At 38.0% G+C, this 13,931-nt stretch overlaps 2 protein-coding genes across 2 annotated transcripts; both read right to left on the bottom strand.

The window, feature by feature from the left end:
* Window positions 1-1,825: 1,825 nt before the first annotated feature.
* Window positions 1,826-3,648, bottom strand: LOC122058333 (protein PYRICULARIA ORYZAE RESISTANCE 21-like). Its single transcript, XM_042620974.1, has 3 exons — window positions 3,383-3,648; window positions 2,780-2,861; window positions 1,826-2,682 (listed from the first exon to the last, which is right to left on the bottom strand). Exons 1-3 carry the CDS (start codon window positions 3,392-3,394, stop codon window positions 2,102-2,104), a joined length of 675 nt encoding a protein of 224 aa, XP_042476908.1. The 5' UTR covers window positions 3,395-3,648; the 3' UTR covers window positions 1,826-2,101.
* Window positions 3,649-4,614: 966 nt separating this feature from the next.
* Window positions 4,615-11,818, bottom strand: LOC122094768 (disease resistance protein Roq1-like). The gene is made up of 4 exons (XM_042665371.1): window positions 11,485-11,818; window positions 6,438-7,429; window positions 5,227-5,321; window positions 4,615-5,136 (listed from the first exon to the last, which is right to left on the bottom strand). The coding sequence occupies exons 1-4, from the start codon at window positions 11,487-11,489 to the stop codon at window positions 4,615-4,617; spliced, it is 1,614 nt and encodes a 537-aa protein (XP_042521305.1). The 5' UTR covers window positions 11,490-11,818.
* Window positions 11,819-13,931: the final 2,113 nt, after the last annotated feature.

Below are 13,931 nucleotides of genomic sequence, written 5' to 3'. Positions count from 1 at the left end.
AAGAATACCAAACATTACAAATTCAAAAATGACCTCTTTAAATTAGCCCTATATAATACACTATTGCATGCTGAAATTTGATTCAAAATCTCATATTTGAAGAAGTTGAAAAAACAGAAATAAGATTCAAAAATAAAATATGGAAGGATAAAATTGACTGAAATTTGAATCTTGTTTTAATACTTGATCAACCAAATAGATTGAAAATTTAAAAGGGTTTAATTGAATGATAAACCTCTTTAAAATCCAACTAATGCAACTATGCAAGTATGCAACCCAACTCCTCACAAGCATACTCGGATACCCCATTTCAGTTCTATTATATCACCATTTACAGCTAACTTCAGATTTACATGTTAACAACTCAGAGTCTCAGATATTTTATTCACAAAATGGCTAAAAAAAGATGAGATTATGAGAAGCTTGAATCAAAAGAGGATATACATGGGGTCCTGGAGGTTGGAGTACTAGAGAAAGAGCTGAAATTTGTAGAGAGAGAACTTGAAGGTTGCAGGGGGTCTCAAATCGGCTGTTAGAGGAGGAAAACATTAGTTCTCAATTAAAACACAAGCTTTACGGCTTTACCTGTCGTCGCTGTCGATGTGCAAACCGTGCAAACTGTGCAATCAAACCAAAAAAAAAAAAAAAAAAAAGAGTTTTACCTGTTGAGGGATGATCGGCAACCAGCACCAGCAGGCTTTGAAATTTACCTGTCGAGGGACGATCGGCAACCAGCAGGCTTCGAAATTTATCGTCGAGGGACGATCGGAAACCAACAGGTAGCAGGCCTCGAAATTTACTTGTCGAGGGACAATCGACAACCAGCAGGCTTCGAAATTTACCGTCGAGGGACGATCGGCAACCAGCAGGTAGCAGGCTTCGAAATTTACCTGTCGAGGGACGATTGGCAACCAGCAGGCTTCGAACTTTACCGCTGTAACTTCAAGTCTTCAAGTTTAGGCCTGGGGTCAGGTCGTCAGGGTCAGGATGGCAGCAAGCCAACCCAATCTTAAGCACCGCCTCCATGTCTTCCACCTTGTACTCCCCTGCAATCCTCGAGTCAGGGGCTTCGATGGGCCTCCCTTTCGCATAAAGCTCTTTCACCCAATCGATCAGCAGCGGCTCGTCATCAGACGACGTTTCAATGGGTCTCCGCCCGCACGCCGCCTCCAGCACAAACACCCCGTAACTGTACACATCGCTTGCCGCCGTCGGAGCTATTACGTTCGCCAACTCCGGTGCTAGGGCCCATGGCCATAACCGCTGCCCGCTGGCCACTGCTGCTCACTCCGACACTCTGTCACGGCATCACTAACCTAGGTTTTCATTCTTTTGAAAAATTAGGGTTTTGACAGGTTGAAGTTGAAATGTTGAATTTGTAATTTTGTATAGTTGATAAATGGTGGGCTCGGGTCGGTTTGGATCGGTTCCGGTTTCAGTGCACATTTCCGACGTTTTTGGTGGCCCAATGGGCTAACCCGAACCGAACCGAGACCAGATTCAATTTAATATACAAACCGAAACCGGCCCAATAAGCCATCGGTTCTGTTTGGATCGGGCTTAATCGGTTCGGTCCGATCCGATTTAACCAGTCCGGCTTAGATATCGACACCCCTAGGTATAGGTGATTCGAAACAACATAGACTGTCTCTATCCACACATAAAAATAAGGAACGACAACTGCCTAGTATAATTGGTGAAGTTGTTTTAAATGTATGCTCACCAAAAGGTATCGAGTTTGAGACCCCCTCCCCTTTCCCCCACCCTTTCTATAAAGTAGGTACGTACCAATAATAAAATAATATTAAAAGTAAGACATCCTAACTGAAAATTCAATGAACTTTCCCACTTTTATTCCAACATTACAATATAGATTCTCACTACTTTTTATTTTGCATTGTTCAACCTTTATTTGTAAAAGCTTAGAAGAGAGAATGAAAATAGAAACTCTAAATGAACCCACATCACCCAAAACATCACAAATTAAACCCTTCAATTAGTGGACCAATCACCTGATCCGGTTTATTGAAAATGGACCAATACAAAGGGAGGGAGGGAGGGAGGGAGGGAGAGAGGTTGGGTTGGTCTGCAACATTAAACATTACATGATGATGCATGAATTTGGGTTTTCTTCAATGAAGAGACCGCAGGGGCTCCCGTAACTCGATCTTCCATATCTCCTAGAGCACTGCAATTGCGATCCTCCACAGCCACAATGGCACGGTTGTGGTGGTCTTCCCCAGCCATTATAGCACGTCGACTGTGATCCTCCACAGCCACAATAGCACGGTTGTGGTGGTCTTCCCCAACCATTGTAACACGTCGACTGTGATCCTCCACAGCCACAATAGCACGGCTGTGGCCTTCCATAACCTTCATGACATGGTCCCCATCCATATCCCACATAACATGGTCCACAACAAACCCATATTGGTTGGGCCGGTGGGCAGACCGGTTCAGGAGTGGGTTTTGGTTTTGGTTCTGGTTCTGGTTTTGGTTTTGGTTTTGGTTCTGAGGGAGGAGGCGGCGGTGGAGGCTTTTTGTCGACGATCTTGATGCATTTAATGGCATTTCCAGCTTTGTAGCAGAGCTTTTTAACGAGCTTGCTGGGACAGAAGGGGCCACTGATGGTGACGGTGTTGTTTTTCTCATCATATATCTCGTCCTGTATTTGATATCTCTCTTCGTTGAAAGAAAAAAAAAAAAAAAGAATTAATTGAAGGGATGAGATAAAAATGATGGGGCAATTAATTAAGAAGGAACAGATGAGATTGCTCACCGCGGTATTTACAAAGGACTTTCCTGATCTTATCGTTGCAGCGTGAGCATGCAAGGTCAACCGTCAGCACTATCGTTGACACCTGCAACACAACCAAAAACCCAAAATCTTCATATTTTTTTCCCCTCTTCCAAAGAACCAGACAAGAAGAATAAGCCAAATTCTGTTCGATCAATAACAACATAAAAAGACAGGAGTGTATGGATCTGTTTGAAAAAATAAACAAACAAATGAACAGAGATTTAACGGATTTGATATTAAAGAAGTTAAAATCGGAAGAAACTACAGGTCTATAGCTCAAAGGGCTAGAAAGCCCGTTTCCAAGGAAAGAAAACAGAGGAGGAGGATGAGCATACGAGATAGAGAAAGCGAGAGAACAGGGAAAAAAATCCTCTGTTTTTTTCATTCATGTTTTTCCTTGTTTTGCTATCTACAGAATATGACACGTGGACAATTTTAAGACCAACGGATTGGATGCAATAATCCTCATCCAACCTTGACTGTTGATCTTAAAGTTATCCACGTATGTTCTGCAGTTAGTAAAACAAGAAAAAATAAAAATGAGAAAAACATAAGATTTTCATCCAAAGAACAAAGGCTGACCTTGTGCGCCATTGCATAGGGCTGCGAGAGGTGGAGGTGAGACTAATTATCCCTTGATGTAGCAGACTCTCCCTTTGCCTTATCCTAATTAATCACCTTGGATTTTGGAGCAGCAGATTCAATGAATTAGTTGAATTGAATGAAGCAAAATCAGGAATTCTCGAGAGAGAGAGAGAGAGAGAGAGAGAGAGAGAGAGAGACTCTGTTCAGATTATGATTCTGGATACACAACGACCGAGGAGTGAGGTGGAGTGAGGTCTCTGATCCTTAAGAAAAATATAACTGAACCGGAAAGAATAAAGAAAGAAAAAGCGTGGGAGAATGTAAATAACAACCATAGGTATAACAACACGTGTCATTGATAGTTGACGTTGGAACTAAAATATTATAATGCCAATGTGTTTCGTTATCGTTTCTTCGTTTGCTCATCTTCATCCATAACCGACATGTGCTGGTCGATTGATCCTCCTTACCAACCATTTTTTGTTGTACGTTAAATGGATCATATCGAGGTTGGATGAATAATTTTCAATATTGAACACCCCATTGAGGAAGTATTCTGTTTTTGCTTTGAGGCAATGGAGATCATGATTTAAGGAATCGGATCGAATTAGTCAAGATCAATGGGAGTTGATCTTAATCAATTATGTTCATGGTCAATACTATATTGATGGATTAATACAAACAAAAATTTAAATAAATAAATAAATAAATGAATTACGTTCTTGGTCAATACTATATTGTCTTTGCTGCTATGGATACAAGCTTTAAAATTCAAAGTTGTATTTACTTGTACCACATCCTCCACTAGTTCAGCAAGTATTGGATCAAATCCACTGACTCTCATAGAAATGAGCATAATTAACCTCCTGCTACAGATCTCATCATAAGGAATCGTGTATTTACGAAAATGACCTTCATCTCTCTCCTGCAAACGTATCCAAATTTGTCTCCGACATTTATTGTTACCCCTGGGACATGCTCCCTCTGAGAAGAAAGGACCAGACTGGACCTGTCAATCATCAATTTGAAAAACTACAATTACAAGGATTTGTAAAAGGGGGTCCAACGGCAAGGAATGAATGTTGCCACGTGGTCGTTTAGGGTTTACTTGAATTCACCATAACTTTTCCTCTTATAAACTGCTGCTCCCCCTTTACACACAAATTTTTAAGCCATAATACCTCCAACCTTTTCATGTTACGCAAGTCTGTTAAACTTGATAGTAATTCTTAGAAACGAAGTTCAATTAAACTAGAGGGCAGCTTTGGTATGTATCGAAGCTTGGTACGTCCACTAAGGAGAATATAATGCAAATACGTCATATTTTCCAATGACCTTGGCAGATCCACCAAACTAAAGCAGTGTGAAAGATCTAAAACCTCCAGCTTCTTTAATAATCCAACACCATCAGGAAGTGCCTTAATATTTGTATAATCCAAGAGAAACTCAACCAAAGATTCTTTTAGATCACCAATGGACTTAGGCAACTCTGTGAATAAGATGCAATGATTGAGAATAAGCTTCTGGAGAGAACTCAACCTACATATACTATCTAGGAGTTTCTTAAGAGAAATGCAGAGGCCCAAGTTCAAGTAAACGAGCTGCTGGAGCTTCCCAATAGATTCATGTAAATTAACCAAAGCGCAACCATCAAGATACAACCTTTCTAAACGAGGAAATCCTGAGAAGTTGGGAGACTCAAACAGTTTCACACAATTACTGAGTTTAAGAACTTTCAATTGTTGAAACACCTGTTAAAACAAAGAGATGGATATAACATTTTAAACGTCGAGTAATTTTCGGTTATAAAATCATAGAGAAAAAAGACAAATACTACATACCTTATTTTCAAGACAGTTGTTCCAAGCTAGTTTAAAATAGCCATGACTTAAGTCAAGCATAACTATTTCTTCATGATAAAAATTAGTAGGTAATTCTTCCAATGGACAATAACACCAACTCAAAAATCTTAATGTAGAAGGAAGACATTGAAAGTTCCCTTCCAAGGTTACTCCATCAACTCGTAGTAAGGTTAGATTGGGCATCTTCTTAAAAATTTTAGTATTTAAAATGTGGTTCATGCTATGGGGGAGAGCTCCAACCATTTCATTCCCCTACAATAGAAAACAATTCAAGTAAATAGAAATTATAGACAAAAAATATGTAGAGGCTTTGGTCCTATCGTGCTTTATTTCAATTTCTATTTATTTACATGAATGCTTAGAGTAGGAGTAGAGGAAAAAAGAAAAAAGAAAAAAGATTTATGCAATTAGCTCTTAGTTTAAAACCATTTCTTAACTTCACGAGACAATAACCGACCATGTTTGAGCTTGTTTTTAATGACTCTGTTATAATGAAAAATATTTTAAGATTTAAACAAATATAGGATGGGGCTAAACTAGAGACTTTCAATCATTTCATTCTCCTATAGTAGAAAAATAGTCCAAGTAAATAGAAATTAATTTGATAGACATAAAAATGTTGAGGTTTTGTCAATGTACTCCATACTCATTGAGTTTGGTCCTAATGCACTTTATTTCAACATTTAATTGTGGAGAAAATCTTATTGTAATCAAAGTTGATGAAAAAGAAGTTGTAACCTTACATCCCCCCCCCCTTTAGTATAACTATTCTCTTAATGAGGATAGAAGCATGTAACGACAAAATGGCAAGACGTTTTTTGTTTTGAAAATCCTTTCTTTTTTGTACTAGCTTAAAGAACTTTGGTGAATAAAACAAGGGGTCATCAGAAGAAGGTTACAACCTCTCAATTACCACTTTCTTTACAACAAGATGCACCCCTAATTATATATTATAAGCACAAGTACAACAAGAGTAAGAGAAAATGATTCTAAAAATGAAATAAAAAATAGATTCATGTCATTAGATCTTACCTTACCACCACTTAATACCTTCATGATATTGTCATAAGACCATAACCTGCTATGTTTACCAAGTTTTGTAAGGCTTTGGTTGTTGGCAATTATTCACCTTTCCATGTCACGAATTTGGTCATGCATCAACAAGACTTTAGATTTGCGTATATATGTACCTATATGCACTTTCTGCTCATTAATCTTTAGGAGGGATTTTTTCTTCAAAGCTTCTAAATGGTATCTTGGTTCATAGCCACAAGCTTCCCATATGGAAATTACAATTTCTTCCTTATATCCTATAAAACAACACGCAGCATTAAGAAACATGGCCTTCTCAATATTATCTTGCAGATTATCATAGCTGATCCTTAGCTTTCCATAGACATCATTTTGAGGAACTTGTTTCAATATCTGATGCATGCTTTGCCAAACTTTTTTATCTTTTTCCATGGATAAATAAGAACCCAAAACACCCAAGGCTAAGGGCAACCCTCTTGTAGTGTGTATTATATCATTTGAAAGCTGCAAATAATTTTCAGGAAGTTTGTTCATAGAAAAAGCATAAGAACTAAAGAGTTGAAGACTCTCTTTCATATTCAATTCTTTAGGCTCGTATACTTTTCTATCATTTTCTGGAATTCTACAAAGAGTGCCCTGATCTCTAGTTGTTATAGTTATCCTACTTCTAGTACCAAACCAATTGATATCACCAGCCAATGCATCTAATTGGGTATGATGGCTCACGTCGTCCAGAATGAGAAGAATATCTATTTTCCCAAGTCTTTCTTTTATCAATGTTGATCCTTGTTTAGGATTGCATATTTTCATTTCATTGTTAAAGACACTGCAAAGAAGTTTTTGTTGCAAGCAATCGATACCATTGGGTTGTGATGCTGTGTCTCCAATGTCATTTAGAAAACAACTCTTGCTAAACTTTCCACAGATGCGGTTGTATACTGTTGTCACAATGGTTGTTTTCCCAATACCACCCAAACCCCATATCCCTAGAAACAAAACATCCTTAGAAGTGGTATTTGATAGTAGAGTTAACACATATTCTACACGGGATTTTAATCCAGTAGGGTATTTAACATCAATCAAGGGGACCCTATTCAATCGAATCGAAGCATTTTGAACAGTTCCCTTGACTAGCTCTGCTTCATCATTCCTGCATGTTAGTTCATATAAAAAGGAAGACATAAGTCACAACAAATTGGAAGTGAAACTCAAAAAAATATATATATGAATTAGATAAGTAGTGTATTTCTTATTACAACCATATAAATTAACTTGAAAACATAAATAAGACAAGATACAACATGGATCATATATAGAGAGAGATCTTCACAAAAAGAAGTAATTTCAAGGTGCTGATGAGACTTACCCATCATGAAAAACCCATCCACTCTTGTCACCTACTACTTTCAAAGCTTTCTTCCATGTCTCAAGAGTTTCAGGCTTCCATTAGCTTGCCTTTGAGAAACATGTTCGCCTGGCTCTTTAAGCTCATCAGACATTTGTTTCATCTGTAGTCTATGTGTCAATGCCCCTCCCTGACAGCCGTCCCTGGATATCTCAAAGGCAAGCTAATGTTTTTAGAATGGGCTCACAGGAGAAATGGGATCCCAGAATAGCTATACTTTCTTGTTCTTTGAAGTCAAAGGGATGGTACAGGGTATCGCTCAGGGAAACGAGGGAGTTGACTATATTCCATGAAATCCTTGGATTAAGCAGCTCATTCACCATAAGGCAGTGATGTAGTAAGAATATGCCATTACCTCAGTTTGACTGGGGGCACAAGTGCATTTACATCAAAAACATCGGGCGAAGGAATTGAGTTGAGTCTGAATCTGACATTTCAGAACTCGATAGCACCATTCCACGAAGCATTCTGTCAGTAGCCTTCCTCTTATATTGAGAAGAAGAACAGATCCTGCCACTAAAGGGGATTGTTAAGAGGTAAGTGAAGGAATTTAACAGAACCTTGTTTCACTTTGACTAGTTTCCGATCCTCCTTGATGTAGGCTCTCTTTGGTATGATTTCTATTTGTATTTATTAACTATTTCTTTAGAAATTATTTGTGACAATAAATTATGGACCACAAATAGTATTCGTTTGGTTACTATTTATACAATAGATTATATAACGAGAAAATAGGTTTCAGTTTTCACCTTTAGCTTTGAGCTTCGAGCGAGAGAGATGATAGGATTTGGGGTTTTTTATTGGAAAAGTATAAAACATACTGAAGTTACCTATTTACCATTGATTTTGAGTAGTTTAGCACGCATGCTCATTTAAGGTAGCAATAATCAACATAAATGATTTGTTGCCACAAATCACAAATAGCTTAAGAGCAATTTGTGATTTGTGATTTATTCTAATTTATTATAAATAGAAATAAGTGCTATAAATTATACCAAACACTTGTAAAAATAGAAATAAGTCAAATAAATACAAATAAATCAAACCAAAGAGAGCCGTAGTGCATGGTTTCTTTGGTAATCCATAAGTGCTGCAAGTCTGCAACATCAACATCCATTATCCCCTCCTCTCCATCTAGTAACAGAGGCTCTAAGTAAAATGCTTGGAAAGCAGTGGAGGGAGGACCAACTGAAATTTTTTCCATAGAGATTTGTCTATGCATTTTTTCTCTCTTTAAAAAAAATAATAATTAAAAAACTCATGTGAGGCGTAGGCTACTCCGCTTGCTCAGAGAGACTTTTCCCAGATTCCTCCATGTTGCTCAAGGAGAAACATAAGATTCCTCTAACACTTCTCTCTTGATCTCCCCTCTTCTCTTCTTCTATTCTTTTTCTTCCTTCTCCCTATTCTGTTCTTCAGATCAACAGAGAATTATTTCAGCTTCAACTTATTCAGATATCCTGAATCACAATTGATCTCTTTTCCAATCGACCAGGTAAGCTCTAGCTCTATTCACCCTAATTTCGGAATTTAATTTCAGATTCTATCTTGTAAACTTCTGCAAATATATAGTATAACAGATTGGGTACTGCTAGCATCAGGCATAAGATTTCTTTATTCTCTTCTATAAAACAATGAATTCTGATCTATTTTGGATCTGTCCTGAAAATTTCTATTAGTTTCTCCTCACTAGAGGCCACGGCCACCATTGTGTCTCTCTCTAAGTTAAATCATTTATTGCCAGAGACTGGAGAAATAAATTCCATTTAGCCGCAAGCTGTAGGACTGATTACCATCTGTTGTGGCTAGTTCTAATCATTAAATTCTTAAATGGTTCAAAATTCAACTTCAATCTTTTCAACTATTGAGTTTCCTAGATTCAAAATATTCACTTAAACCAATTTCCTGTGAATTCTATAAATCAAAATTATTCAGTAAACAAGTGTTTCACTTTGGACCTAGAATCAACTCCAATACTGTTCGGTTAATAATTTTTTTGCGTTACAAATAAATTATTTTTCTGTGACCCATTGATGCTAGCCAGCATGTTCTCACATCCTTAGAGTCAGCCCAACACATGTGTGGACTTTGAATATCCAAATGCATCCTCCATCACCAGCTGCTTCACACAAGAAGCAGTTTAAGGGAGAACTTGCAAGAGAAGACTTGAGAAGACGTTGGAGACTGGTGATGAAGATTTTTTGGGGGGGGGGGGGGGTACCATTCAAAAGTACCTCACTTTAATATGCGGGCATCGGTGGCTGGTAGACTTGAGAGTACTTGAACAATTTTGTCCAGAATGAGTGGATAGATCCGCAAAATTTAACTTGATAGAGTGGAGAAAGGTCTGCAAACCCAAATGCTTAAAAGAGTTGGTTTACAGAAAATGATGCAAATAAAACAAATGTTGGTAGACAAATCTCCAGTTTGTGGATGAGTTTCGACATTTGTACACCATAGTTATCAATCAACAAGGAGGTCATGGGTGGCTGGTTATGTGTTTATTCAGGATACTATCAGATTAGGGATTCCCATCGCTTAGGTAACATCTTGATGAATGCAAAATAAATTATTTGGTTTGGCCAATGGCATATTTGGAGTAGGCAAGCTCATTGTCCACAATTTTGGACTCAAGTTGAGGCTCATTCCTTATGGATAGGTGGAGAATAGGGTGTGATTTCCGGAAAACTCAGGACCATCCTTGGTTCATTGGCCTTCAACAAGCCCCTTTCCTCATGGATTGATCTGGGCAACGGTTTCAATGAAGTCTATCCCTTTCTCGAGCGGTTTCCCATGAAGCATTAGGGTGTTTTTTTTTTTGGTCACCCACGGTAGTGCCCTCTCTGCTCAAGTGTCGGTGAAACAGTTATCTGTATGCATTGACCTTGCTCTTGTGAAGTGTGGATGGAGTTGATCCATGAGCAGAACTTTCGCTGAAAATGTCAAAGGACTCTGCTAACCTGTTCAGAAGCTGGATTAGTAAAGTGTTTGCTCCCAAGGGTAGATAGTTAATGTCTCTATTCCAGGCTGCAGTTTATTGGATTGTGCCATAAGGAAAGAATGATATGGTACTTAATAGGCACACTGAGACGGTGAACCAGGGATTCTTTCAGGCTGAGGGAAAAAAAAACTCATCAGGTATTAAACGCTTTATGCACATGGGTTTCTCCTAGTGAAGAAGCATTCAAGGATTTAAGGGTTGTTTAATCAGGTTGAAGTAGAAGTACTTTTGGTTAGTGGCACTCTTTTCCCATGGCAATTGTAAGCTTTTGTATAGCTTTTACATAAGAAGTATGGGAGCTTTGAATCTGTATCATCATTTCCTTCATCAAATTAACATGCATACAAATACAATAGTGGGCACTCAACCCCTTTTCACCTCTATATACTAAAAACTTAACATCAGACTAAGAGTTATCAAATTACCATGAAACCAATATTTCATACACCAACATCCAGCAAAAGAAACAATTTGGCATCACTCAAATCCTTTAAATAATTGATCGTTATATCCACAGCAAGTAATTCTCAAACATGTATGAACTATGTAGAATAGAATTCTCACCACAATTCTACAGCCCAGTTCAAGGGGAGCAAAGAAAAACAACATTAAGATTTTCCACATTAAAATCAAAACTTGCCCTCAATTAAGTTAACCGAATTAGGATCAGGATTCTAACTCAAGATGAGAAAAGAAAACGCCACCATAGGATCAGGATTCTATCTCAGAAAAACTGAAATTAAAATGAATATCTTCAACGAAATAAAATAGTACAACTTCACCGTATAAGAAATCTTACCCCATTCATTTTCTTCGACTGCAGGAGTGGACTGAACGGAAGATGTATCCATGGAATGCAGACGACCATGGATTTCAGGTTCTACAGGCAAAAAAGCCCAGAACTCTCACGAATCTCGAAAACTTTAAACTGTAAGTGATACATGCAACCCAGTGAGATCAACAAACAAAAAGGCAACCTGGATTGTCAAATAACTGAATCAAAACTTCCAGAGGTGCCCAAACAGAAACAAATGGATAGCCCTAACCCAAGAAAGCCCGACAAGGGGAAGACACGGCGACTCCGCCGATATCTGGTTTGGGGCTGTTTTTGGTATGATTTCTATTTCAATTACGATTCGATAAATTTAAACTATTGTGTTTGGTGTGATTTTTCTCTCTTGACAAACATATTCACATGAAATTACAAATTGCCCCAACGGTTTGTAAAGCTGTTCCCTATGACCAATTGTCACTGAAGTCACGAGTCATGAGACTCACGAACATGGATTTAGGGCCCGTTTGATTTTGTTTCTTCTGTTTCTGTGTCTAGAGACAATTATGTCATTTTTGTGCTATGAAACGATTTTTTAAAATGCAAAAAGGTGTTTGATTTTTCTATTTTTCGAAACGTTTTCAACAGTGTAATCGAATTCAAGACATGAGTGGAGGCATGACGTTATGGGAACGCATCTCATGAGTGAATGCATGACGTTGGAGTTATAGGTATGCTTCATGGAGATGAGTTTCAGAAGGATGAAGGCAATCCAAAACTGTGAACTTCGCACAACTAGGTTGGAATTGCATCATTTGGATAGTGAGAAATCTCAACAATGGGTTGGGGATTTGGGTAGGTCGAGTGAAGTATCGGGTTTTTCACAATTTTTCTCGCTCTCACTTGTTTCTATAAACAAAAAAACTTGTTTCTCCATTCTTGTTTCTAGACACAGAAATAGGCATAAATTTCTATTTCTGTTTCTAAAAACAAATGAAACAAAACTGATAATCAAACAGTTTTTTGAGTGTTTTTCCGTTTTTGGAAACAAAATCAAACAAACCCTAAGTTATCTGATGCCGATACCAATACGATATCGTTCTTTTGACCTCACTTTTGACAGAAAGAAATACAATTATTTTACTAGTTTTTGCTTAAACTGATATTGATAATCAATCTACGGTCGATTAGGTATCGGTATCAATCTCAATCAATACCGATACTTAGAAGGTAGAACCATGACCATGACTCAAAAGTTCTCAAAACTATCCAAAGGCCTCGTGACCATTGTTGAAGGAAAACTCAGACCTATTATATATCTTTTATTTCCCTTATGGGTTTTCTTATTTTATTTTTCTTCTACTTTGAGCATGTGAGCCCATGTTGGTGATTTCTTTTTCAAGATAAACCATTGGTATGGTATGCATATTTCTCCCCGCATTCACACCATGGGATCCCTCTCCCATTTTCAAATATAAAAAATAAAAGATGACCTTATTTTCATCAACAATCATGTATGAAACATTTAAACATGGCCAACACTTAAACCATTAGATAGGTGTAGGAAAATCATGTATTTCTTTTCAATGATTGATTTTTTAACCATATTTATGTATGACTGCATTAAACCTTTTATAACAACAACAAACTCAGCCTTATTCCAACTCAATGGGGTCGATTGTATGAATCCATGCAAAAGCAGTATAATGTTGTAACCCGGCAGTCACTGAGAGGGGGGGTGAATCAGTGAGTCCAATTCTGATCCTTAAAAACCTGTCCGATGTCTGGCCAAGAAAAACCTGATATACCTGTCCCTATTTGCACACAGTCGTATACACACTTAGCCTCTCATAGGCACTTCCAAGTATGCACACCCATTCCACATTCCACGCACTTTAATATAAAATACAAACAGCAAACACCCACAACACAGGATTTTTACGAGGTTTGACAATTTACCTACATCCCCGGAGTAGTGCCTGTAAAGGCTTCGTACCTACTCAATACACTACTTTTGACTGCACCCACAGTCGGGAGCACCCACACCTAATTTTCTTAAGCCGAAGCTGAGATGGCACTCGTAGTGCTGATACAATGTATAACACCCACTACACGGGAACACCCACTCCCGGTGCTTAGCACCCACTAAGCACACAATAAATAATACAGTAAATTAGGGCTTATATCAATGCCCTACAGTCAAGCTCTGCCTAGCATATGCATCAACAACTAGCTAGCATGCTTACAGTTCATCCACAACTAACCTAGCATGTATACATTCATCCACAACTAACCCTAACATACATACATACATGTAATGTAAAATCAAAGGTTAGAGAATCTCACAACCGATTGCCTGTGATGACTAGAAACGTGTACTGACAAGTTTGGTGCTCACACCTTCTCTCTTCTTGGCTTCTTGCTCTTCAAAGCAAACACATCCATGTTTTCTTCTCTTCTTCCTTGGCTTTGAG

This window comes from Macadamia integrifolia, chromosome 12, assembly GCF_013358625.1.
Source record: "Macadamia integrifolia cultivar HAES 741 chromosome 12, SCU_Mint_v3, whole genome shotgun sequence".
In the NCBI taxonomy this organism is placed as follows: Eukaryota; Viridiplantae; Streptophyta; class Magnoliopsida; order Proteales; family Proteaceae; genus Macadamia; species Macadamia integrifolia.
The sequence above is the reverse complement of the archived record's forward strand: the minus strand, read 5'-3'. Positions and strand labels throughout refer to the sequence as shown.